At 43.1% G+C, this 27,054-nt stretch overlaps 1 protein-coding gene across 1 annotated transcript; it reads right to left on the minus strand.

Moving 5' to 3' along the window:
- On the minus strand, positions 1-26,288 carry MBLAC2 (metallo-beta-lactamase domain containing 2). The gene is made up of 2 exons (XM_073624493.1): positions 25,728-26,288; positions 1-6,464 (listed from the first exon to the last, which is right to left on the minus strand). The coding sequence occupies exons 1-2, from the start codon at positions 26,176-26,178 to the stop codon at positions 6,079-6,081; spliced, it is 837 nt and encodes a 278-aa protein (XP_073480594.1). The 5' UTR covers positions 26,179-26,288; the 3' UTR covers positions 1-6,078.
- Between the last annotated feature and the right edge of the window lie 766 nt (positions 26,289-27,054).

A 27,054-nucleotide genomic window follows, 5' to 3' on the forward strand; every position in this document is an offset into this window, starting at 1 on the left:
TACATTAATAATTTAGTTTATTCAGCATGAAATGAAGCTCAGTTATGTAGCATAAGGCTGTATATTCTGCAATATTAAAATTTTCGGTAAACTCATTCAATGTTTCAATGTATATTCTGCAATATTTACATTTTTGGTAAACTCATTCAATGAATCCAAGCTCTGCAAGCTGAGATAACATGCACTGCATTGATGCATTCACACAATGTCACAGTAACCATGAGATAAACAAAGTTCAGGAATATTCCTTTACCCCATTGTTTTGCAAATCTATGTACACTGCCAACTGTATGATTAAATCAGTTCTGATATCGCTGTTTTACTAACCTGACAGCTTATTATTCTAAATAGGAAACATTCATTTTGTTTGCAAATATTAAAGATTCTAACTACCAGCAAGAATAAGTCCTTACATTTAAAGAGCACCTGTCATTTCAGATCCATCATGACAGCGCCTGTTAGTGGGCATCCACTCACCTGCTGCCGCCACATCCCTCACCTTGTTGTGTCACTGCCACATCACCAGCCGGCCCATTAAAGTGAATGGGACTGTCGGTGAGTCAACAGCAGGTCAGAGGAGGAGCCGCTGCGGGACAGAGATGACATTTGCTCTTTAAAAATTGTGATTTAAATCGACTTGATTTAAATCAAATCCGCCCTGTATGTAACCAAATTTTATAGGTCCTTCAACATGATAAATATCACAAACATCTCTGATACAGCGAGTTTCTTTTATTTGTGTTTATATTATAGCAAAGCTTTACAAAGATACTTTGAAAAAAATGAATGCACGTCACATCATTCTGCAACTTTTTTCTCTGCATTTGTATAAAATACATTCTTAAAATTATGTTATGGCATATATTGTATATATAGATATATAGATAGATAGATATGCTGTATATCGATAGATAGATTTAGCTCAGGAATACAAATACTTTATTATAACTTTAATAACCATAGCTCATAATATTTAATTATAACCTCTAAAAATATTTTGACACATTGCATTTCACACTTTATAAAGAATATAATATTTTTCATAAATATAAAACGTTGAAAAAAAATTAGACTCTTGCTTTTACTACTACACTAAAATCAGCAAAATATACACTCGTATTACACAAAAACAAGGCAGTTATTTCTACAGTGTGCAAGCTTGTTTGATTAATCAGATTGGCCACAGGATGGAACTGAAGATCTGTCATTGAGACACAGGATTCAGTTATTCTAAGACAAATGGTTTATATAGCCACCTACATGTGGAATTCCAAGACTTACTACTATTCTGTGTCCCTCAATGAACTTCAAGAAAAAAAGATTTTAACCACTTCCTGCCAGGAGGGCGTACATGGACGTCCTCCTGTTTCAGTGGTTATACCGCACCTACAGGCATCAACCCGGTATTGTTCTTTTCAGCCAGCGATTTCCTGCACCATAAGAACAATCATAGTGGCAGTTAAGCCACTTGATTGTTCTTACAGGCGCCCCCCCCCACTGGTGCTTCTACCCGCTCGTCTGTGTGATCAGCGAGCCGAAGAAGGAATCCGCTGCTGGTGGAAGTTCACCATAAAGAATACCGGTAACCAGATGGTCCCTGGCAGTCTCTATGACTCTCAGAGGTCCGGGCGCGACCAGTTGTAAATACTGCCGTGTTCTCGGCTGGAAAGTGGAGATCGTAATGTTTTGGTTTGTTTTTTTTATCTCAGGCTTTCCAGCCTGGAGGAGAGATATGGGGTCTTATTATTGACCCCAGATCTCTCCATAAGGAAGAGCCTGTCATGCACTATTCCTATGACAAGGGATGTTTACATTTCTTGTAACAGGAGTAAAAGTGATCAACATTTTTTTTTAAGGAATATTGTAAAAATAAAAAAATTAAAATTAAAAAAAAAAAAAAAGTGCCCCCCGGCTTCACGGCGAGTCCTGTGCATGCGCGAAGCATGCTGTGCTCTCTCACTGGCTCGGCAAAAGGGGAGGGAGGAGAAGGGCCAAGCTGCTGATGTAATTCACTGCGGTAAGTACCTGTAAAAAACAGGTAACCGATCTCCCTTCCCCCCCGAAAGGTGCCAAATGTGGCACTGGACAGGGGGGGGGGGGGGGGGTCAGATAAGCAGAAGTTCCACTTTTGGGTGGAATTTTGCTTTAAAGAAAATATAAAAATGTTGTGTTTTTTTATCATTCATTGAGGGACAGTGTTAGTCAATTTTGAAATACCTCCTGTAGGTGGCAGTATAACCTCACTGTATCAGAATAACAAAATGGTTCTAAAGGCTCAAAGTTTTTTACCTTCATGGATACTATTCATGAAGGTAAAAAACCTCTTTTGTGCAGCAGTCCCCCAAATACCTTAGTCCCACTGCGATCCAGCGATGTGCACAAGAGCCTCAGCTCTCCAGGGACTCTCCTTCCTCATTGCCATTGGCTCCTGTCAATCACTGCCAGTGAGCAAATGAGGAGAAAGAGACAGAGACAGAGAGAGAGAACTGGCGGGGAACCCGAGAGGAGGAGGATCGGTGCTGCTCTGTGCAAAATCACTGCACAGAGCAGGTAAGTATGACATGTTTGTTTTTTTTGTTTTGTTTCTTTTAAATTGCGTTTAATATCACCTGAATCCTGTGTCCCTTAAAAAAACTTTACAGCAAGTATAAAAATCTTGACTCTACATTTTGTTACAGCTGCGGAGTATCCCATATTTGATCAAAGTTACTCTTTTCTGCAAGTAAAAAATATGCATCCAGTACCTTCTTCACAATGCTTTCTGCTAGATACACAAACACCGCAATTTGGTATTTTTAAAAAATGTTGTGAGATTAGGGATTTGTATTCGCTCACTTTAGTAGGATTCCTACTCTAGTCCTTAAAACAGTGGTTGTCAACCTACTAGATGAATGTGATTTCAAGTGTGCCCCCTGACATCACCCAGAGACCACACTTATTATTCAGTACACAGTATGTAATGTGAAGGTAAACTGTCACAGAATGCATCCAAGCTACATGTGTGATTGGATACTGAGGACATACTGCAGGAGACAGTCAGGGCTAGGGACTTGTTTCTAGAGATTACTTCTTTTATAGCTCCTTCACAAATCAATGATTCCACTATACTACTGATTGTTGGTGCCCTACAGACACCCAATAAGTATAATCATCACACTCATTGTCCACTTCACTTCAGCTCTCCAACTGACAGCCCATATGAATACACAGGTAGTGCTAGAAGAAGAGTCTGCAACAAACTGACATTGCACCCACAATCCACTGACTGCAGGTGCAATACTTTGCTGGCTCCTGTGAAAAAAAATTATTAAGGTGAACTTAGCTTTTAAAGTGTCATTAAACCCAAATCATCAAAAGCTGAAAATACATGCTGTATTACATTATGTTTACACTCACTCATCCACTAGAGCATTTGTTTTCTGTGGATAGCAAAAATCCTGCTTGATCCCACTGTGCATTGTCCCTCTCTGTTTGTGTTTTCCCTGCAATCTGAGATTGTGTAGGCCAGCGGTTGACCTCTACTGAGCATGTCCCAGTTTCAGTTCCCTTCTAAACTTTTCATTTCCTCTCTTTTCTTATCGTGTAGCTCATGTGACTATAGAGCCACACACATGGGCATATAAACAGTGGTAAATGACAATCCTCTCTTCCATGTCCTCACATTGCTTAACATTATGGGGGGGGGGCAGGGTATAAGATGGTGATTGATGGAGGCTTTACTTCTCACAGCCTGGAGGGGATTGGCAGAACCTCCTCCAGATATCTTTACAGTGTGAACAAAGTGAAAGCTATTGTCAGTCAATTTAAACTACGCTTACACCATGTTATTACAAAAAAATAAAAATAAACATTTGCTTTGAAATATAGGTTTGTATGAAGCTTTAAGACACATTGTTGCTATTAATTATTTTTTTAAATATTTTAATTCTCTACTGTGAAAGCTTTATGTAATGTAACCAGCACAGCACCAATCAGCGATGTGCAGACACAGATTCATACGTACCAGAAACCCCTCCCTCAGAACTTTCCCAGAGGACAGGAAGACCTGAGAATTGTCATGTGACCACTGAACAGCAAAGATTAAATAAAGTACTCAGATGATTTTTTTTTTTATATTAACTTAAATACAGTAGTCTGATCTGTATACATAAAAAGAAGGGATAATGACATGTTGTATGTTCAGTATCGCTTTTAACTTTTCCCAAGCATAAACTGGCTTACAGAGCCGTATATCTTGGGAAAGAGCCTTACACGTGCAAATCCCACACTTCCTTCTTAAAGCCAATGTTTAAGTGGTTGTAACGGCAGAGGGTTTTTTATCTTAATGTATTCTATGCCACCAAAAGAAAGCTCTATTTGTGGGGAAAATAGGACATCAATTTTATTTAGGTAGTGTCGCACGACCGCACAATTGTCAATTAAGTAAAGCAGTGCTGTATCGCAAAAAATGACCTTGTCATAAAGAGGGGTAAATCTTCTGGAGGTCAGGTGGTTAAATGCAAGCAATCGCCGAATGCTTTTTTTTTTTTTTTTTTTAAATGAAGATGATTTGATATTGGCACGCAGAGCTGTGTGCAACGGTGATTTATTTGGTTGGTGATGTTGGAGGGGGTCCACTTCATGTATCACCATAAAAGTTCTTGGTTTACACTCTTAATTAACGTAGCCAACCATCTTGCTATTGTCCATTTACCATTATTGTCATTAAGAGACTAAGAAACTTTCAGTAAATCTTTAGAGATTAGAGCTTCCACAAAGGAACATTTAGTAATACAACAGTAATATTTACAGATTTACATCTAAAAGTTTCAGGAACGTAGCAGTTCTGTCTCAAAAACCTCCAATAATCCCACCTCCTTCTAAAATGGCTGATGGCAAAGAACAATAAGCAGACCCTGACTGTAAAATCAGTAAAGTGAGTAAACCACCCTTTGCAAGTGTAGCACCCCCCTGACCCCCCCAGAAGCTGACATTTTATCTAGGCATGGTGGGCATGGACGGTTGAAGCAAAAATGGGCGCCAGTCACTTTTAAGCTGAACAAAAGTGAGTTGTTTTGCTCACAACAAAATGTAGGGCGAGAGGGTTGTGGCACAGGACACCCTAGGACAGTAGGCAAATAGACCCGCAGACTCCAAAGACAAAAATAGCAAGGTACAATACATTCAGTGCAATACAGAACAAGGGGCTTAAGCCTGCACCCCATTTTCTGTATCTACGTAGCAACAGCTGTCCCCTATAGCAACTAAACACTCCCTGCTGGTCAATTGATGGAGCAGGCTTTAGCTGTGCTGATCAGTTGCTTGATTACTGTTCCAGAAGCAAGTCTGAATATAATCAATCAACTGATAGGAAGACTGCATAGCGAAAGTCTACACAATGCAGTGGCCAGATTCCTCCCTAGAACATTCATATCTAGAGGGTTTCCGAGGATATGTTTTTTCACAGTTTTAGACAGAACAGCAGTCCAGTAGCTGGGGGCACTGCAAGGAACCATAGATTAACCATAAATTATCTAGGATGCAGTGGGAGTTTGGAACAAAGGCAGAATGCAGACAGGTATAAACCTTTAGTGATGCCTGCTATCAAGAGGATCTGTTACTCTATCCTGTCAATGCAAAGTACAGAATAGCTTTCCATCCGGCCATTTAACCACAGGAAGTGTTGTGTTTCCACAATCAATTTATACTCTAAGAACAAAGCTTCTACAGACCAACAATAGCATACTTTGCTTTGCAGGATTTACCTGTATACCCTTTCACTATAATTACTTCCCAGTACATAAGTCTCTTTGTATTTTAGCCAAAAAATATTACTCTGAATGAATAAAGCATCAATTCATTCCATTTAGTAATAGGTAACGGTCAGGTCCAGTTTCTCCTACTGATAAAATTATTTGATTAATAGATTTATATGTATTTTCCAGGTATGCTTGCAGTTTGATTATAATATAAGCTGATATGGGCAGCATTAATGACATCTATATACTTAACAGAATGCTCGGTTATCTTGTTTGGTATTAGATGTTTGCATAGAAATCCTTCAGTTTAGTTTATTATTGGCACGGTACATCCAGTAATTCAGGTTGTTCTCCGGGAATTAGTTACACGAAGTGCTATCCCCGCCACAGACCTCACTGCACAGGTGGAGACCTTGTGGCACATTCCGGCATTCGAAATGTAGTTGGAGGCCAATCGGTGTAGTCTTTCTCCTCCAAATGTGTTGAAGTGCCCTGGCAGCACTCTCTCCACCAAACCCCTGTCCACCAAACCCTTGAGGCGTTCACAGGACCGAACATACTCAGAGATATTACTGTAAGGTAACCAATCGATCATGGATCCATCATATACCACGTCTCCGCTGAAGAGCATCTTCCGATCTCTGTCATGTAAGCAGATACTTCCTCGGGAGTGTCCTGGCATATGCATCACCGTCAGCTGTCTGTCACCAAGGCTGATGATGTCACCTACCAAGGACAGAAATTGACACTTTGATTAGTAGAATTCACAAGTGAAAATTGGGAACAGATGACCTAACTTCCTAACTTTCAGAAAATTTATATTTTGTCTATTTTTGCGCCACAGAGTAGGTCATCATATATCATAATAAAGTGTTGCTTGTTGACTGCTTAGTTTTGTACTATGAAAAAAAAAAGCTTCAGCAAATAAGAAAGAGAAAAAAGGGAACATGGTAGCTGTCAAAAGGTTATTCAAATATTACCAGTGTTTGCTTCAAACAAGAACTTCCATCGACCAAGGAGAAGAAGCAGAATTGTCAGGGAAGCAACTGGGTTGACCTAGAGCAAGGATCTCCAAAATATACGGCCCTCCAGCTGTTGCGGAACTACACGTCCCATGAGGCATTGTAAAACTCTGACAGTCAGACATGACTAGGCATGATAGGAATTGTAGTTCCTGAACAACTGGAGGGCCGTAGTTTGGAGACCCCTGACCTAGAGGAAAGCCCACTCCAAAGACTGGGCAGGCATTTCCAGGCCTTTTTTTTTTGGAGCAGCGAGGACCAGTGAAATCAAATTCTGACTTCAGATCTGCTTTAACCAATCCCTGCTGCCACCACATACACATATTATACTTTACAGCCAAGGAAGCTTCCATCTTAGCCTTGTTTGATCTGAAGTTGCCATGGTGCTGCATAAGAGCCCTTTCACACTGTGCCACCTAGGGCGTCAGCGGCACTATTTTTAGCGCCGCTTTACTGGCGCTATTCGGCCGCTAGCGGGGGGGTTTTTAACCCCCCGCTAACGGCCGAAAAGGGATTAAATCCTTCCGCGTTTTGCCGGCGGTATAGCAGCACTGCCCCATTGATTTCAATGGAGAGGAGTGATGGAGGAGCGGTGAGTTCAGCGCTCCAAAGAAGCTGCTGGCAGGACTTTTTCTGACGCCCTGCCAGCGCACCGCTCCAGTGTGAAAGGAGTCTAAGTGATCAGTTAAGCCACTATTCATTTAATTGCGGGGGAGGTCACTGAACTGTATGAATCATTCCCAGTTCTGCCAGTTCCAGGTCCCAGTTCTGATCCCACATCTCACGCGGTCTCAAACTGGTCATAGATGGATTGAAATTTGGCCAGTTCAGCATAGACCCACCAAATTTTGATCTATGTATAGCTGTTCCCAATCAACTTTTGTTGACTGGGAAATGCTGGAAAACAACGTGCCAGTAAGGAAGGATTCCTACCTCCACCTCGCTTTCCCTCTTAGCTGATCGAAAAAAAAAAAATGGGTAATCTATGGCCAGCTTCACTCCTGAAGCAGCAATCCCTATAGTGTAAAAATAAGACACCAGCACACATGAACCTACAAGGTTATACATTTCTGCCACAAGCCAATAGGAAGCCATTCAATCCATCGGCCTGTGCACAACACTGAAGTATGACTTCTGGGTGGACTGTCATTCTAATGGATATGCAGATGTTATAGTTATTTAAAGTGCCCAGTATTAAAACTGGGATTTTTGTTGCAAAAAATATCTTATATTTGCACTACATGGCAAAACACTACAGCAACTTTAGTGAATAATTCCTTCCATGTTCACTACAAAAGCTGAAATCTGTAATGTGTTGTACCGTGGCCGCTAAATGGTCTCCGGTGAAATCCTCATAATGTACATGCTTCCAGGAAACAATGTCATCATCCCTCTGCCATTGTGAGTAATTATGGGTCACAGATATAATATGCACAAGCAAGCTCCGAACAACACCACATACATAATGCATGATCATCTATTTCATGATTATTTCAGTGTGAACAAACATTTAAAAGCTATTATGCAAGACATAAACCGCTGGCCTGTATTTGTAACACCATCCAGCGAATTCGTTTTCATATGCCTGCTAAACACACGGCTAAAAGAGGTGACCACCTCAATTTGTATTATGGTGAATCGATTCAAAGGAGTAAATGTCTCCATTATGCATTCATGGGGGAAAAACTGGAAGAACATCTTCAGGATCTGTTTGCTACTTTCTCAGCAGTGTCAGTGGAAGGAAATTAACAAAAAAAAAAAAAAATAAGTCTCTTCTTACACTTCAAAGTACAAGCATTGGATCCGCTATTGGCTTTGTACACTTAAAACCAAACACGTAAAACCGATAAAGCTAAAACGTTTCTTACCTTAAAGCTGAGTTCTACCCAAAAGTGGAACATCCGATTTAAGGACTCCTCACCCCCTGACATGCCATATTTGGCATGTCATTTTTTTGGGGGGTGGGGGTACCTAGTTTTGACAGGTACCCAGCTCCCACTTCTGCTCACAACGCCCCTTCTCTCCCTGGAATCTTCTGGGACACGTCACAGGTCCCAGGAGATTGCTCAGTCATTCAGGGTGCGCAGCAAGCTGTCACAGCCGGGTGTCCACACTTGCAATGCTGGCGCCGCAAAAAGGAGAGGGAGAAAAGCGAGGCTTCGGGCGGCCACATCGCTGGATTGTGGGACAGGAAAGTGTCTGTTTATTAAGAAGCAGCAGCTTCACTTTTTGTAGCTGCTGACTTTTAATAAACAGAAAAACGAGTGGAACTCACTTTAATGCATTTCTTGCATTAGGTTAAAAAAAATTTCTATTCCTCCTATTTATTTTTAAAGGGTATTGTTTAGTGCCACAAGGTTTTCTACCTACATGTATTCTATGCAAGAAGGTAAAAACCTTCTCTGTGCAGCAGCCTCAACTTATACTTACCAGAGCCCCATCTCAATCCAGCAATGTGCACAAGAGCCTCGGCTCTCTGGGGACTCCCCCTCCCCATTGGTTCCCACTGCTTTCAATTACAGCCAGTGAGCCAATGAGTAGAGAGAGGGGTCGGGGTCGAACCACTGCTCTGTGTGTGAATAGACCCACAGAGCTATGGCTCAGGAACAAGCCTGCTTGGGTGCCCCCATTGCAAGCTTCTTGCTTTGGGGGCACTTGGCAGGAGGGAGGACCCAGGAGCACCAGCAAGGGACCTGAGAAGAGGAGGAATGGGGCTGCTATGTGCAAAACCATTAGACGGAGCAGGTGAGTAGAACAAGTTTGTTTAAAAAAAAAAAAAAACGAAAGCCTTTAATATCACTTTAATACTAACCCCTTATCTGACCATTAGAGCTAAACTCCAGTAACAAAAACTTTAATTTAGTTACATTCATCAATAACTAAAAAGGATATAAATCCAAGCTGTGCACTGAATGCCTTTACAGACCTGGGTATTACCATGCAAAAGTAGCAGTCACATCATTACTGTGCTGTACATAGCCTCCACCCCCTACAGGTCGCCTGCAGAAAACGACAGGAGGGAGCGGGGACAAGACCCGTCACCCTGCACAAGGAGCGGGCCTCGAATCTCACGGCACTAAATCGCACGTGAAATGAACAGGAATGGGGTGCAGTTCCTGTGTGATTCATATACGGTTCATAGTGTGAACTGAGGCTGTGATCGAGAGATGGGCGATCACACAACTTCTGCACCCCACTCTGCACCTCCAGAGCTCACTGGACTGCTGGCTGGGGAAAGGGCTCTAGCTCAGACATGAACTAAAAGGCAGAGCTTCAATCAAGCAGAAGGGTGGATCCTGACAATGTTGTTGGGATCCTTCATGAAGATCTGCCCCCTCAGTGGGTAATACCCCGGTGTCAGGAGAACAAAAGTAAATGCACTCCTGTGACCCAATAGACAAGTATTGCCAAAAAGATTTGTCCATGCTAATCTTTCATGACTGTTTTAAAGCGGCTGTCTGTTTTACCTATGAAAGATTTTCTTGAATTCTCTGACAGCTGAAACATATCCAAAGAGGTTATAATTGCTTTTTCAATCTTTCCTCCCTTAGTGTACATGGAGCCCCCCCTTCCAACTTGGAATCTATTTATATGTCGGTGGTGGGTGGGTAGGCTGAGCTTAGCACCTACTAGAATATAGCCTGTCTCTCCCTGCTACAAGAGAATCTGGAGTGTTGCTAAATGTCATTACCTTTTATTGCAGCTTTGATATCAAATCCAAAGATAAGCAATTTCTAGGCATGATTCCCATAGCTTTAGACAATCTAATGACATGAGGCAGAGATGACTCGGTTCAATCTCAAGGCTGCACAGATCACAGAACAATAACAAATAGGTCTTTTGTCTGTAATTCATCTTTTATCTAGTAATAAAATGTGTGTATCGCATAGGGTCGGCTCATACACTTGAATGGGCTGCCCTATGCACCCTTGTTGCCTGAAATGAAGCTCCTGCACCTTTTTGGGCAACAATTTTTAAGCGTTTTTGAAAGGCGCAGTTTACTGCAATTTCCTGTCACGTGACAGGTGTGGCTGAACTGCATTGCGTTTGACATTGTGTGTTGTCTAGTGATTGCCACGTTTTGGAATTTGCGAGCAGAATCGAGGTGATTCTGCCCAGAATTTCAAATGGTAAATGGAGCCTTAAAGTGTTACTAAACCCACAACAGTAAAATCAGTCTGTATATGCAGCAAAGCATGCTTGTTATACTCACTGTGGAACCTAACAGGTTAATCCTGCGCATTGTGCAAAAAGGCTGTTTGATCCTGTCTTCTCTGATCATCCCCTTCTTCCCCAGTCCCCAATCCATCTGCTGATAGTACAGAGCCTTTGAGATACTCTGCACATGCTCAGTTTGGTGTATTGCTAAAGAGGTTTTTTGGGAGGGTGCATGTGATCAGCACAGGGCCAATCAGCACAGTCCAGACAGAGGGTCAGGGGTTATGCAACCTCATAGGGCAGTCAGAGGAGAATGAAAACTCCTCCTACAAGCTTTAACCAGTGCTCGGCCAATCGCTGATAAAGTCACAAGACTGCTATATACTGCTGATGAGAAAAGGTATTTAGCAGTTTATATTTATTAAAATAATTGCATTTCCATGTTCTGTGGGAGAGCAGATATAGTGAATGCAGGATCCAGGGTTTAGTAACACTTTAAATCTATCAACAAGTATGTAGTGGAAGGGCCTGCTTCAATGGATAGACACAGATTGGATGGTGTAAGTAGGGCCTTTGGTTGACCTAAGGCTGAGTGTACAAAGATTGTATGGAGTTATGCCCTGTACACACGGTCGGATTTTCCGACGGAAAATGTGTGATAGGACCTTGTTGTTGGAAATTCCGACCGTGTGTGGGCTCCATCACACATTTTCCATCGCAAATTCCAATACACAAAGTTTGAGAGCAGGATATAAAATTTTCTGACAACAAAATTTGTTGTGGGAAATTCCGATCGTGTGTACACAAATCCGACGCACAAAGTGGCACGCATGCTCTGAATAAATAAAGAGATGAAAGCTATTGGCTACTGCCCCATTTCTAGTCCCGACGTACGTGTTTTACGTCACCGCGTTCAGAACGATCGGATTTTCCGACAACTTTGTGTGACCGTGTGTATGCAAGACAAGTTTGAGCCAACATCTGTCGGAAAAAATCCATGGATTTTGTTGTCGGAATGTCCGATCAATGTCCGACCGTGTGTACAGGGCATTAGACTGTAATGTGTATTGTGAGCCTAAGGCCCCTTTCACAGTGGGGCGGGGCGGCGCTATTGTTAGCGGCGCTTTACAGTCGGTAAAACCGCCCCGCTAGCAGCTGAGAAAGGGTTAGAAACCACTGTAAAGCGCCTCTGCGGTATAGCCGCGGTGCCCCATTGATTTCAATGGGCAGGAGCGGTGAAGGAGCGGTATACACACCACTCCTTCACCTTTCCATGGATACTGCTAGCAGGACTTTTTTTCCCGTCCTGCTAGTGCACCGCTCCAGTGTGAAAGCCCTCTGGGCTTTCACACTAGAGACAAAGCAGCGGCACTTTCAGGTTGGTGCAAACCGCCTCGGTGTGAAAGGGCTCTAAAAGAAATTGTACCATCAGAATGTATAGTGGATGGGCAGTTTTATGTCTGTATTATGTACTGTATTTGGTGATATCACTTAGGAGTTGTATTTTTTAGTAGACTGCATGATTGATAGACTTTCAGCATTAATGACGTTTGCACATGATAAACACCTAAAAAAAGATTTTAAGCGTTCACCTTTATCCACAACCTAACCTCCAATTTAATCACAAAAGTGAAACCGAAACTGTAAATCTCAAACTGACCCCCAAACCTAAAACTGAATCTAAGCCAGCTCTAACCCCAATCCTAAAGCCAAACCTAACTTCTAACCCCTAATATGAACCCACCACCAGAGCTGGAGTTATCAGAAGGCCCATAGGAAGAAGAGGAAATAATGTACTGCATCCGCACAACATCAGCCTCTAATATTTGGCTATTTACATTTGTCACAATATTCTAAGTCATCTCCCCCAATGGAAATCCAGGCCTTCCCAACTAAACCCAACCTTACAGATCAACTCCAAGCAAACAGCTTAATACAGAAAAAATCTTTCCTGCTATCACATTACTTTTCTTAACCATCTCACTACTTCTGTATTGCAGTGGTGGCTGGTGGTTTTTTGTTTGGGGGGGGCGGAAAACAAGCGAACCCCCCCTCCGCTGTCCCCCCGTCAGTCCACCCGTACTTACTCCATCTGGGCGGCAGGGACCGGGCATCCATGCAGTGGTGGCGGGGACTGGGCATCCAGGCATCGGGGACCAGGCAGCACTTCTCCTCACTTCCGCTGTGCATCCTCCCCTTCTCCTAGGTGTCCAATAGGATCGCCTATCCTTTCAGCCAATCAGGTGACGGGTATCAGTCCCGCTTCCCGATTGGCCGGGTGGAGGTTCAGTGTTCATTCACTGTTGCAACACATCTGGGTGGGCTCCGGACACATCCTCTGCGTCCTGAGCCCACCCTATTTTGAAGCCTACTAGAGCCTATGGTTCTAATCAGGTGCTTCAAAAAAAAAAACCTGGCCGCTGTAATTCATGCACCCGGTGACCTGAAAGGGGCCGGACGCATGAATAGGGGTCGGAAATGAATAGATTCATGCTATGCATGAATCTATCCATTAACATATAGGGGGTGGCAAGGAGAGAGGGGCTGTATTTTAAAACTGAGTGGTAGACATGTACTTCAGAAAACATTCAGGTGGCCAGTGTGGCCCTCCCCCCCACATCACAGTTTCCCCTTGACCTCTTCACATCAGTGTCCCCTGCTCTCCCCCTCCCGTTACCTCTCCCCCCTTCACAGCAGTGTCTTTAGCCCCCCATTCACCCCCCCCCCCCCCCCTTTACACACACACAACACTAAACAGTTATTACATTTGTGAAACTTCTTACCGCTTAAGAGATATGTCTGATTCAATGATTCAATTTTCAGGAAGTCAGCTCTGTGGTTCAAAAATCTTTTCTGGCAGGGAGGATCTCTTAGAACGGTGATTGCATCATATCCTCTTCTCTCTCTCTAACTGTAATCAGCCTACATTTCCCATGAATCCTTGGGATGGGAGTGAATGTGGGAGGTAGACTAGGCTTGTACATGTAAATATGAACTCGCCCACTTCAACATAAACCACACCCCTCATTCTGCAGCCAGCAAGCCATACATAACACATGGTATGATAGGTTACAGCCTTATAAATGCAGAGCATTTTATTATCAATGCAAACCAGTGCAACGTGTCAGTGTCCACCAGAGCCGAATGTCAGGGACCACCAGACCAAATGTCAGGGACCACCAGACCAAATGTCAGGGACCACCAGACCAAATGTCAGGGACCACCAGACCAAATGTCAGTGTCCACCAGACCAAATGTCAGTGTCCACCAGACCAAATGTCAGGGACCACCAGACCAAATGTCAGGGACCACCAGACCAAATGTCAGGGACCACCAGAGCCGAATGTCAGGGACCACCAGACCAAATGTCAGGGACCACCAGACCAAATGTCAGGGACCACCAGACCAAATGTCAGGGACCACCAGAGCCGAATGTCAGGGACCACCAGACCAAATGTCAGGGACCACCAGACCAAATGTCAGGGACCACCAGAGCCGAATGTCAGGGACCACCAGACCAAATGTCAGGGACCACCAGACCAAATGTCAGGGACCACCAGACCAAATGTCAGGGACCACCACCAGTGCCCAATGTCAGGGACCACCACCAGTGCCGAATATCAGGGACCACCAGACCAAATGTCAGGGACCACCACCAGTGCCGAATGTCAGGGACCGCCACCAGTGCCCAATGTCAGGGACCGCCACCAGTGCCCAATGTCAGGGACCGCCACCAGTGCCCAATGTCAGGGACCGCCACCAGTGCCCAATGTCAGGGACTGCCAGCAGTGCCATATGTCAGGGACCACCAGACCAAATGTCAGGGACCACCACCAGACCAAATGTCAGGGACCACCACCAGTGCCAAATGTCAGGGACCACCAGCAGTGCCAAATGTCAGGGACCACCAGCAGTGCCAAATGTCAGGGACCACCAGCAGTGCCAAATGTCAGGGACCACCAGACCAAATGTCAGGGACCACCACCAGTGCCCAATGTCAGGGACCACCACCAGTGCCGAATGTCAGGGACCACCAGCAGTGCCCAATGTCAGGGACCACCAGCAGTGCCCAATGTCAGGGACCACCACCAGTGCCCAATGTCAGGGACCACCACCAGTGCCCAATGTCAGGGACCACCACCAGTGCCGAATGTCAGGCACCACCACCAGTGCCGAATGTCAGGGACCACCAGACCAAATGTCAGGGACCACCACCAGACCAAATGTCAGGGACCACCACCAGTGCAGATTATAAGTGCCCATCATTGCGGGGTCACCAGAGCAGATTATCAGTGCCCATCAGTGCGGTGTCACCAGTGCCGTATTAGTGCCCATCAGTGCGGTGTCACTGGGGCAGTGCTGGCAGGGAGGAGAAGGAGGGAGCAGGGGAGGAGGACACCACCTCTATGGGCGGCACAGACCAAGGGCTGTGAGACCCCTCTGCCCACTACAGCCAGCCAGGCGGAAGTACAAGTCCCTGCTCACTTTCAAGGGACTACAATGGGGCGTGTCAGACCACTGGCTGGGGTTACTGGAGGGATAGCAGCCAGCGGTCTTACAAACAGTAAATCACCAGGCAATAACAGTTTTTCAGCAAGTTCAGCAGGCTACTGCAGAGGAACTAGAGAGCTCAGAAGAACATGGCTGACATAGTTGGTGAAGGTAGGAGATCAGCAACGAGAACATGGAAAAAAGTTTTTGCCCGGAGTTCTGCTTTAAGAAAAGTTCTACCTTAAGGCCCCCTTACACTTGCTGAGGTTCTAAACACACAGGCATTTTGCTTCTTGTTTGCACGCTGGAAACACTGAATATGCATATTCTGAAAACCAGAGGGAATAATCTACAGGCAGAATACAACCCACAAAATCATATAATAATAGAGGAAATGTACAGCTAGATATAATGTTACAGGCTTCTCCTTGCTGTGTCTTTGCAGTTGGTTTCGGCTCAGACCAACACTGTTCTATCACACTGATAACCCTACATGACACCGAATATCCGGGGGAGGCTGGGGACTTTCATCCTGGGGTGCAAACACACCTTATCATGGCAGGGACACAATTCTGTGAGCTAAAATGCACCACACCAAGTGGGACGTGGTACAGAAGTGGCTGTTTGGCATAACAAAATGTGTATGTTGTCCTAAAAGACAAAGCGGAGGTCCGCCCACCACTGCAAAAATTAAAAGCCAGCTGCTGACCTGTAATAATAGGACACTTACCTGTTCTGGAGTCCAGCGATGTCGGCACTGCAGCTGATGTTTCCATCAGTTGTCAGGTGCATGCCGCCGCCATTGCGAGTAAGGGAACGCGGCAGTGAAGCCTTGCGGCTTCACGCTAGGAACCCTGCTGCGCGTGGCTCTGCTCCTCTCTCCTACTTGCCTGGTGGCCAGGGGAGGAGGAGGAAGCCCGGGCGGTGACGTCTATACCTGCGGCTGAGGCTCCTGGAAGTGGGAACGGTGCCAAATGTGGCACTAAAGGGGGGAGTAGTACAACGAGCAGAAATTCCACTTTTGGGTGGAACAGAAGCCCATAGATACAATGCATCCGGAAAGTATTCACTGCGCTTTTTCCACATTTTGTTATGTTACAGCCTTATTCCAAATGGATTACATTCATTATTTTTCTCAAAATTCTACAAACAATACCCTATAATGACAATGTGAAAGAAGCTTGTTTGAAATCTTTGCAAATTTATTAAAAATACAAAACGAAAAAAAATCCCACGTACATAAGTATTCACAGCCTTTGCTCAATACTTTGGTGAATCACCTTTGGCACCAATTACAACCTTGAGTCTTTTTGAGTATGATGCTCCAAGCATGGCTCACCTATTTTTGGGAAGCTTCTCTCATTCTTCATTGCAGAACCTCTCAAGCTCCATCAGGTTGGATGGGGAGCGTCAATGCACAGCCATTTTTAGATCTCTCCAGAGATGTTCAATCGGGTTCAGAGTCTCTCTCCTCATTGGCTCCTCAGTGAGCACGCTCTGTATGTGAATGGACACACAGATCGTGGCTTGGGATCGAGTCTGCCCGAAAAAAGAGGATTATAATTGGGGGCATATGGCAGGGGGAGAAGCCAGGACTGCTGGCGGGGGATCCAAAAAAAAAAAAAAGAAGGATTGGGGCTGCTCTGTACAAATACAAAACCATTACACAGAGCACGCAAGTATAACATGTTTATTTATTTTTATTTTATTTAACTGCTTGCGGACCAGCCGTCGCAGTTATACTGCGGCAGGTTGGCTCCGCTGCGCGAAATCACTTAGCTGTATGTGATCTCACGAGGTCCGTGAGTCCGACCGCGGGTCGCGCGGATTCGATGTCCACGGGGATGCCCGCGATCGTTTCATGGAGAGGAAGAGCGGGGAAATGCTGATGTAAAGCATTTCCCCATTCTGCCTAGTGACAGGACACTGATCACCGAAAGTAAAAAAATATTGCTTTTTTTTTTCAAAATTGTCGCTCTTTTTTTGTTTATAGCGCAAAAAATAAAAACCGCAGAGGTGATCAAATACCACCAAAAGAAAGCTCTATTTGTGGGGAAAAAAGGACGTCAATCTTGTTTGGGAGCCACGTTGCACGACCGCGCAATTGTCAGTTAAAGAGACGCAGTGCCGAATCGCAAAAAGTGCTCTGGTCAAGAAGGGGGCAAATCCTTCCGGGGCTGAAGTGGTTAATTATAACCTTTAGAATCACTTTAACAAATGTTAGATCAATGGATCTATTTCTATTCTTTATCCTCCAATACATCAAGTTTAGGTCTGAAAAAAAAAAAAGGAGGCAACCCTTTTCTGTTTTTTTTTTTTTTTCTTTTTTTTTCAGCCTAGATGACCTCAGAAGTAATGAGATGTAAATTGGATTCATGTCTGTTTTCATCTACCTGCCCATAGACTGACACTGAGCTTCCGTTCAAACCAGCCTAAAAAACTGACAGGTGGATCTGATTGGAACGGCTGTGTGAAAGGGGCCTTTTACATATGCAAGTTGCTTAGGCAAAAAAAAAAAAACACACACTGTACGGGCCGCTTCACACTAAGTGCTGTGCAAATTCACAGCAAATTTGCACCGCATCTAAATCGCAACCTGTTCATATGGTTGGGGACACCCATGTGAAAAAAGGGTCCTGCATGAGTTTGGTCTGAATGTGATGCAAATTAAGCCATACAGTTTGTATGGCTCAATCAATTCGCATCGCACAGACATCGCATGTGATCATAAACAAAAGGAATGCGGCACTGGGCAAATGACATGTGATCACCGAAATAAAATACTACGCCATTATCACAAAGGGCGCGTTATTAGTTGTTAAATGACAAAAGCATGCCACTAAAAATCGTAGTTGTTAAATGACAAAAGCATGCCACTAAAAATCGTATTCTCCTGAGGGCACCTATAAAGAACAGGTACATATAATCAAATTGATGTAAACCCTAAATAACATCATTATATTTATTAAAGCACTACATATCATAAACAAATGTCAGGTTCACTTTTTATAAAATACTAGTTTTCACCCTTACTTAAACCTTTACTGCACCTCAGTACTGCTGATCTCCTGCAGCCTCTTTGCAGCCACTCCAGCGATGGCCGTTATGTCATATTTTATTCACACTGGTTGCGATGCGACCTTGTGAATCCAGCGCGGGTTCCTTGATCGCACAGACATCGCATGTGATCTGCAGAACAATGCGGTGCAAATCACATGTCTGGCATCGCACTGGTGTGAACCGAGCCTAATACAGACATAATCCACAGTTGTAATCATAAGGTAACCTGCCAAGCACGATGACGCGATCACTGCTCTCCATCAGAAAGGAATGTCACATGATGGCAATGCAGGAGACTGCCCATTGTCACCCTATATCAGGAAACACTAAAACAAGGACCTTCAGAGGCAGAATTAAAAGTCCCAATGGCTGCTGCTTGTCCCCTCTTTAAGCCTTGGTAAGGGCTCATTCACACAGTGCAAAGAGCTGTACACCAAAAAGAAGAGTATTTCTGTACCTCGGAGTCCTAGGTGTTGTGTACAGCTGTCTGTATAAATCACTGACAGGCTGTGGCTGTACACTGGTAACCACACATCTGAGCATACATACATAGAATGACAGATAAACAGCCTTGACCATATTTAAAGGATAAATTCACCTTTAAAAAAAAAAATAAAAATAAATGTGTATTATTTTTGCAGGTACAAAAATATGCATCTCTTTTTTTTTTTTTTACTTGGAGCCTGTAAAGCATTGCTGCACCCACGATCAGCAGATCAGATGCCATGCAGGACTCCTGCAGACCTGTCAGTGTATCTATCAGTTTGCTCGTACCTCGTACGGCCAGGCAGATACACACTGACACGAAGAGACAATGAACTACCAGAGCGATCAACAAAGCCACGGTAGTAGTTCATTGAGACAGCCGCAAAGGTTTTCGATATTATAGTTTCCCTTTCACAGAACTCTGTGAATGGATGAAACGGCTGGGTGGGCAGAGCCCCGCACGGCCACATTTTCTTTAGATAGTGGCAGTGAGCTGGGGGAGAAGGTCCCCCGATCGCTGTCTAAATGGACACTCGGGGGCCGGTGCATTTGTAACATGTTACATTTACCACCCTGAATATAGGTGTAACATGTTACAAAAGGTGAACTTATCCTTTACCCTAGGTTCACATCTATGCAACTGTGGTTGATGCGTTTTTCCAGTGCGTTTTTCCAGTGCGTTTTTAAGCCTGCATTTTTGCAAAACCTTTTCATGCGTTTTGTGTTTTTTCTTTAACAAATGCTTTTCATGTGCGTTTCTTTTGCTTTTCTCCATAACCTCCCTGCTCGTTCGTCCCCTCCCTTTCCTGACCTGCCAGGCTGCATGCTCGGGATAAGGGTCCGGTATGGATTTTAGGAGGGCCCTCATGCCATTTTTTTTTTGGCATGGGATTCCCCTCAAAATCCATACTAGACCTGAAGGGCTGGGGGGGGTTGGGGCCATGCTGGTTTTTTGCTGATTTATTGATGACTGATCGGTAGTCAATGAAGCGGCGGGCAGCTTTCCAGCCCGCTCCTGAACAACCAGCTATACACAGTTTCTTATGGAGAAAAAAAAAAAAAATGCAAAACGCATGTAAATAACACTTGTGTTTTTGGTGCAGGTCCACTGAAGTCTACGTGTTCAAAACGCAATCTGTGGAGGGAAAAAAGTCCTTGACCCTGTCCAAAAATGCACCGGTTGAAAAACGCATTGATGTTAACGTATACCATAGAAAACCATGTTAACCAGTTGCCGCCCACCAACCGTCAAATGACGGCGGGGCGGTGCGGCTCTCGTTCTGGGACGCCATCATATGACGATATCCCAGAACGGCTGCTCTCACATGCCCGCGGGGGCGCGCAGCATGGCAATCGCAGCTGCAACATGTTGTTAGGGTACGGCGCGACCCCAAACTCTGTAAAGAGCCGCGTCTGTGGCTCTTTAACCATGTGATCGGCTGTGTCCAATCACAGCCAGTCACATGTAAACACGGAGATGCTGGTAATCGGCGCTCCTTGTCTCACACTGACTCACACCCTCACAGGGGGCAACAAAACATGTAATCAGGGCATTGATCATCAGTTCCCTGATTACATTATAGCGCCAACAGTGTCACCAATCAGTGCCCACCATTTCCAACCAGTGCCAGCAATCAGTGCCCATCACTGCCTACAAGTGCCACCAATCAGTCCAGCCTATCAGTGCCACCCATCAATGCCTATCAGTGCCCATCAGCACCGCCAATCCGTGATTTTCTCCATCACTCAGCTAATGAGACCCCAACACTGATGGAGAGAGGCAAGGGAGGGTCAAACAATGATGATATGTGGGCAACTGACATTCTCCTTATCAACGGGTGATGCCATTGGTCATTAGGAGGTTGGCAGCTAGAAGGTTGTAATGGTGTACAAAGAAAACCTGTGGCTTTGTGTAACTAAAAGGCAGGTTTCATCCGCCCACCAGCTTGTATACAATTTTGGGGCAATTTTTAGGCATTTTGCCAAGGCACCCCTGAAGAAACCTCAAGGCACCCTGGTTAAAAAGGCTGCTATAGAAGGATATGCTTTGTTCAGATTTCATGTCTGAGGTTTACAACCACTTTAATACCTGTAAGTTGTGAGGTGGGGCCTCCATCGTCCCTCCAGCATATCCCACAGATGCTCAGTTGGAATGAGATCTGGAGAATTTGGAGGCTGAGTCAACACCTCAAGCTTGCTGTTGTGTTCCTCAAACCATTCTTGAATTCATCAGAGCAGGCTGCCCATTGTTCTGTATGGGGATTCGGATGTAAACAGACATGTCCATTTACACCTGCCTGCGTCTGCTTAAATAAAAACGGGTGGGGATCCATTCACCATCTGTCTAGCGGATTGGATGACAGTCAATCCGGTATACAGGGTATACAGAGTACAGTGGGCTGTGTCTGTGTCCACTCTGTACAGAGGAGCGGACATGGACCTGTCGCTGTGAGACATCGTATGTGATTAGCACAACACTGGTGTACAAATCATGTGTGATATCTGGGCGATGGAAATTCAGCCATACAGATTGTATGGCTGAATTTGCATCACATTGGGACCAAAGTCAAGCAGGACCCTTTTTTTGGTCATGTGATCCGATTCCTGTCCGAATTGACAATTTGCACTGCGATATGAGAACCGATCTGGGGGCGTCATTAACTTTGTTTTGACACTCCCAGCGGTTCTGATATAGGCAGTGTGAACTGCCTGCGAGTCGGGTGCGATGTGGGAACCCGCAGTGGATTCGTAGGGCTTCCCGCATCGCACCAATGTGAACCGAGCCAATCTGACCACACTGGTGTGAACTATGCCATTGTAAACATAGAACCTACTTTCCATGCACTTTTGATATAGAAAAAGAACACAGTGGACTGCATGTGGTGTGAACTGGCCCTAGGGCTGCATTCACACATGATCGCAGGCAGAATCAGAAGACTTCAAATAGGGCTGCAACTAACGATTATTTTCATAATTGATTAGTTAGCTGATTATTGTTTTGATTAATCGGTTAATAACCTTAAAAAAAAAAAAAGTGTGGTGTATAATTTAGTTAATATGTAAAGTTTAAAAAAAGGCAATTTATTCCTAAATATCTCTATGCAGTGGTAAATATAAATAACCAACTATATGGTTAGGGAGAAAAATATCAAATCCACTCTGAGAATAACAGACAGAAGAGATATACTGTATATACTATTGGAAGAGATATATACTGTACATACTATTAGAAGAGAGGAATACTATATATACTATTAGAGGAGATATATACTGTATATACTATTAGAGGAGAGATATACTGAATATACTATTAGAATAGACATACTATTAGAGGAGAGATATACTGTACATACTATTAGAGGAGAGATATACTGTACATACTATTAGAGGAGAGATATACTGTATATACTATTAGAGGAGATATACTGTATACACTATTAGAGGAGATATACTGTATACAATATTAGAAGAGATATACTGTATATACTATTAGAGGAGATATACTATATATACTATTAGAAGAGATATACTGTGTATACTATTAGAGGAGATATACTGTATACACTATTAGAGGAGATATACTGTATACACTATTAGAAGAGATATACTGTATATACTATTAGAGGAGATATACTGTATACACTATTAGAGGAGATATACTATTAGAAGAGATATACTGTGTATACTATTAGAGGAGATATACTGTATACACTATTAGAGGAGATATACTGTATACACTATTAGAAGAGATATACTGTATATACTATTAGAGGAGATATACTGTATACACTATTAGAGGAGATATACTGTATACACTATTAGAGGAGATATACTGTATACACTATTAGAAAAGATATAGTGTATATACTATTAGAGGAGATATACTGTATATACTATTAGAAGAGATATACTGTATATACTATTAGAGGAGATATACTGTATACACTATTAGAGGAGATATACTGTATACACTATTAGAAAAGATATAGTGTATATACTATTAGAGGAGATATACTGTATATACTATTAGAAGAGATATACTGTATATACTATTAGAGGAGATATACTGTATATACTATTAGAAGAGATATACTGTATATACTATTAGAGGAGATATACTGTATATACTATTAGAGGAGATATACTGTATATACTATTAGAGGAGATATACTGTATATACTATTCGAAGAGATATACTGTATAAACTATTATAGGAGATATACTGTATATACTATTAGAAGAGATATACTGTATATACTATTAGAAGAGATATACTGTATATACTATTAGAGGAGATATACTGTATATACTATTAGAAGAGATATACTGTATATACTATTAGAGGAGATATACTGTATATACTATTAGAGGAGATATACTGTATATACTATTAGAGGAGATATACTGTATATACTATTAGAGGAGATATACTGTATATACTATTATAGGAGATATACTGTATATACTATTCGAAGAGATATACTGTATAAACTATTATAGGAGATATACTGTATATACTATTAGAAGAGATATACTGTATATACTATTAGAGGAGATATACTGTATATACTATTAGAGGAGATATACTGTATATACTATTAGAAGAGATATACTGTATATACTATTAGAGGAGATATACTGTATATACTATTAGAGGAGATATACTGTATATACTATTATAGGAGATATACTGTATATACTATTCGAAGAGATATACTGTATATACTATTATAGGAGATATACTGTATATACTATTAGAAGAGATATACTGTATACACTATTAGAAGAGATATACTGTATATACTATTATAGGAGATATACTGTATATACTATTAGAAGAGATATACTGTATATACTATTAGAAGAGATATACTGTATATACTATTATAGGAGATATACTGTATATACTATTAGAGGAGATATACTGTATATACTATTAGAGGAGATATACTGTATATACTATTAGAAGAGATATACTGTATATACTATTAGAAGAGATATACTGTATATACTATTAGAGGAGATATACTGTATATACTATTAGAAGAGATATACTGTATATACTATTATAGGAGATATACTGTATATACTATTAGAAGAGATATACTGTATACACTATTAGAAGAGATATACTGTATATACTATTATAGGAGATATACTGTATATACTATTAGAAGAGATATACTGTATATACTATTAGAAGAGATATACTGTATATACTATTATAGGAGATATACTGTATACACTATTAGAGGAGATATACTGTATATACTATTAGAAGAGATATACTGTATATACTATTAGAGGAGATATACTGTATATACTATTAGAGGAGATATACTGTATATACTATTAGAGGAGATATACTGTATATACTATTAGAGGAGATATACTGTATATACTATTAGAGGAGATATACTGTATATACTATTAAAGGGTGAATCTGGTAAATATCATTAGACTCAGAGATCGTTTTGTATTTTAATAAAAAAAAAATGAACAATGTCTTCCTTCAAAAAAAATATAATTTTAAGAGCGTTCGTTCGATTTTCTAATCGTTAGTGGGGTCAAATCGACGTTCGTTTTCAACCAGTGACGGGAAAGTTTGGAAATAGAAAACTTTTTGGTCAAAGGAATTTTCAGATAGTGGATGTGGTTTTCATTCAGAAATTATATTCATTTTAAAAACAGAATGTTAAAAACAAGTGAAAATTTCCAAACATTCTTTTATTCAGCGAATGTACAAAGATTTTTCGTCAGAATATTTTCGTCTGAAAATTGATCCGTGTGGCCAGCATGGCTCGGTACACACCTATGCAGTTTGCTTTCGATCTGTTTCTGCAGTGCTTTTTGCTGTGCGTTTTGATTTTTGTGCACGTGATTTTGCTGCGATTTGTGTTTTTGCATTATTTTTGGCCAATTTGTTGTTGGGCAGATTAAAAAAAACACAAATTGCTGCAAAAACGCATTACATGCTTTTCTGCAGCTTCTCCATTGAAGTATATTGAACCAAAAAAGCACCGTTTTGCGTTAAAAAAAACTCCCTGACCCTTTCCAAATACGCAGCGGCTGAAAAAAGTGTAGATGTGAACGTGTCCAATAGGAAACCATGTAAATGAACTGCAGTGCGCTTCTGCAAAAAGCACTAAAAACACATAGATGTGAACCAGGTCTAAGACGTTTAGTAACATAATGGGGTTAAAAAAAACTAAAACGAGACCTTTATAGTACAAAAAGCAGATAATCACTACTGTAAGGGGTTCATTATTTTACTGTAGAACTGTGAATGTAATATTTACAGTAGAGATTATTTGCTCTTTTTGTACTATAAAGGGGTCATTTTATTTATTTTTTTAACCCCATTATGTTACTGGCCGATCAATCGATTATGAAAATAGTAATCGATTAATTTCATGATCGATTAATCGATTAGTTGTTTTAGCCCTAATTTCAAATGGCTGCAAAATGCAGGACGCAATTGCGATGCCATTACTTCTGGCACTGCGATGTTGACACGACTGTCGCTGTAAATCGCCATCGCCCAAAAGAAGCTCATGTTCCTTTTTGAGCGAAAAGCGTCGACAATCACAGCACAATTGGGGGACCATTAGAAGTAATGACATCACAATCGCGTCCCGTGTTTTGCAGACTGTGTGCAACCAATCAGCTTCTAACTTTTATTTACAAGGCTTGAGTGAAGAAGTTGAAGCTAGAAGCTGATTGGTTGCCATCCCCCGGTAGTAGATGGGTGACAGTCCGTGGTGTCTCTCACCGTCCTCCAGGATATGGCTGGGTTTCACCGCCTCCACCTTGAACTGACTGGCACTCCAGCCCGGGATGGGCTCTCTCACCACCTCACTGTCAGACAGCCAGGTCACCGTCTCGAAGTTGTCCCCCCGGATCAGAGCCTCCGCCTCCTCCCGGTGTACGGCCACCTGCTGGAACTGGTGAAGGCCCCCGGCGTGGTCGAAGTGGACGTGTGTGGCCACCGCCATGAGCGGCCGGCGCCCCGATCCCCCGTCCTTGCCGTGCGGCAGCAGCCCGGAGGAGCTGAGGTATTCGGGCAGGCTGCGGAGCCCCAGGCCGGTGTCGATGACCAGGTCCTGGTGGGAACCCTGCACCAGCCAGATGTTGGCTCGGTTCCCGGACTCGTAGAAGCGCTCCTGGATCCAGTACACGCCGTCCCCCAGAGCCTTGTGTGCGTACCACTCCAGAGCCGCCATGGCCGGACCCGATCCGCCTGTTGCCGAGAGCCCGGCTGCCAGCACCTAGGGCAGCGCCCACAGACCTGTCACCGCACGGCGCGCCTCCTCCAATGGGACAAGAGGAGAACAGGGCGGCACCACCTGGGCAGCCAACCAGGAAATGCTTACTCTTCTGAAAAGACACGCCCATTTGTTTTCAGCGTGTCTTTGAGAGTGGACACGTGTGACCTGTGTGTGTATACTTGAGAGAGGACATGTGTGACCTGTGTACACCTGAGAGAGGGGACACGTGTGACCTGTCTGTGTATACCTAAGAGAGGACATGTGTGACCTGTGTATACATGAGAGAGGGGACACATGTGACCTGTGTGTGTATATACTTGAGAGAGAACATGTGTGACCTGTGTACACCTGAGAGAGGGGACACATGTGACCTGTGTGTGTGTATACTTGAGAGAGGACATGTGTGACCTGTGTACACCTGAGAGAGGGGACACGTGTGACCTGTGTATACATGAGAGAGGGGACACATGTGACCTGTGTGTGTATATACTTGAGAGAGGACCTGTGTATACCTGAGAGAGGGGACACGTGTGACCTGTGTGTGTGTATACCTCAGATAGGGGACTCGTGTGACCTGTGTGTGTATACCTGAGAGAGGACATGTGTGACCTGTGTACACTTGAGAGACAGGACACGCGTGACCTGTCTGTGTATACCTGAGAGAGGGGACACGTGTGACCTGTCTGTGTATACCTGAGAGAGGACATGTGTGACCTGAGAGAGGGGACACGTGTGACCTGTGTGTGTATACTTGAGAGAGGATATGTGTGACCTGAGAGAGGGGACACGTGTGACCTGTGGGTGTATACCTAAGAGAGGGGACACGTGTGA

Source organism: Aquarana catesbeiana, linkage group LG01, assembly GCF_042186555.1.
Source record: "Aquarana catesbeiana isolate 2022-GZ linkage group LG01, ASM4218655v1, whole genome shotgun sequence".
NCBI lineage: Eukaryota > Metazoa > Chordata > Amphibia > Anura > Ranidae > Aquarana > Aquarana catesbeiana.

Bases quoted from the DNA above. Each gene is read 5' to 3' on its own strand.
- MBLAC2 (XM_073624493.1), bottom strand. From the start codon at position 26,178: ATGGCGGCTCTGGAGTGGTACGCACACAAGGCTCTGGGGGACGGCGTG. The intron at 6,465-25,727 runs GTGAGAGACACC...TGTCCTTGGTAG, and splicing joins CAGCCATATCCTGGAGGACG to GTGACATCATCAGCCTTGGT.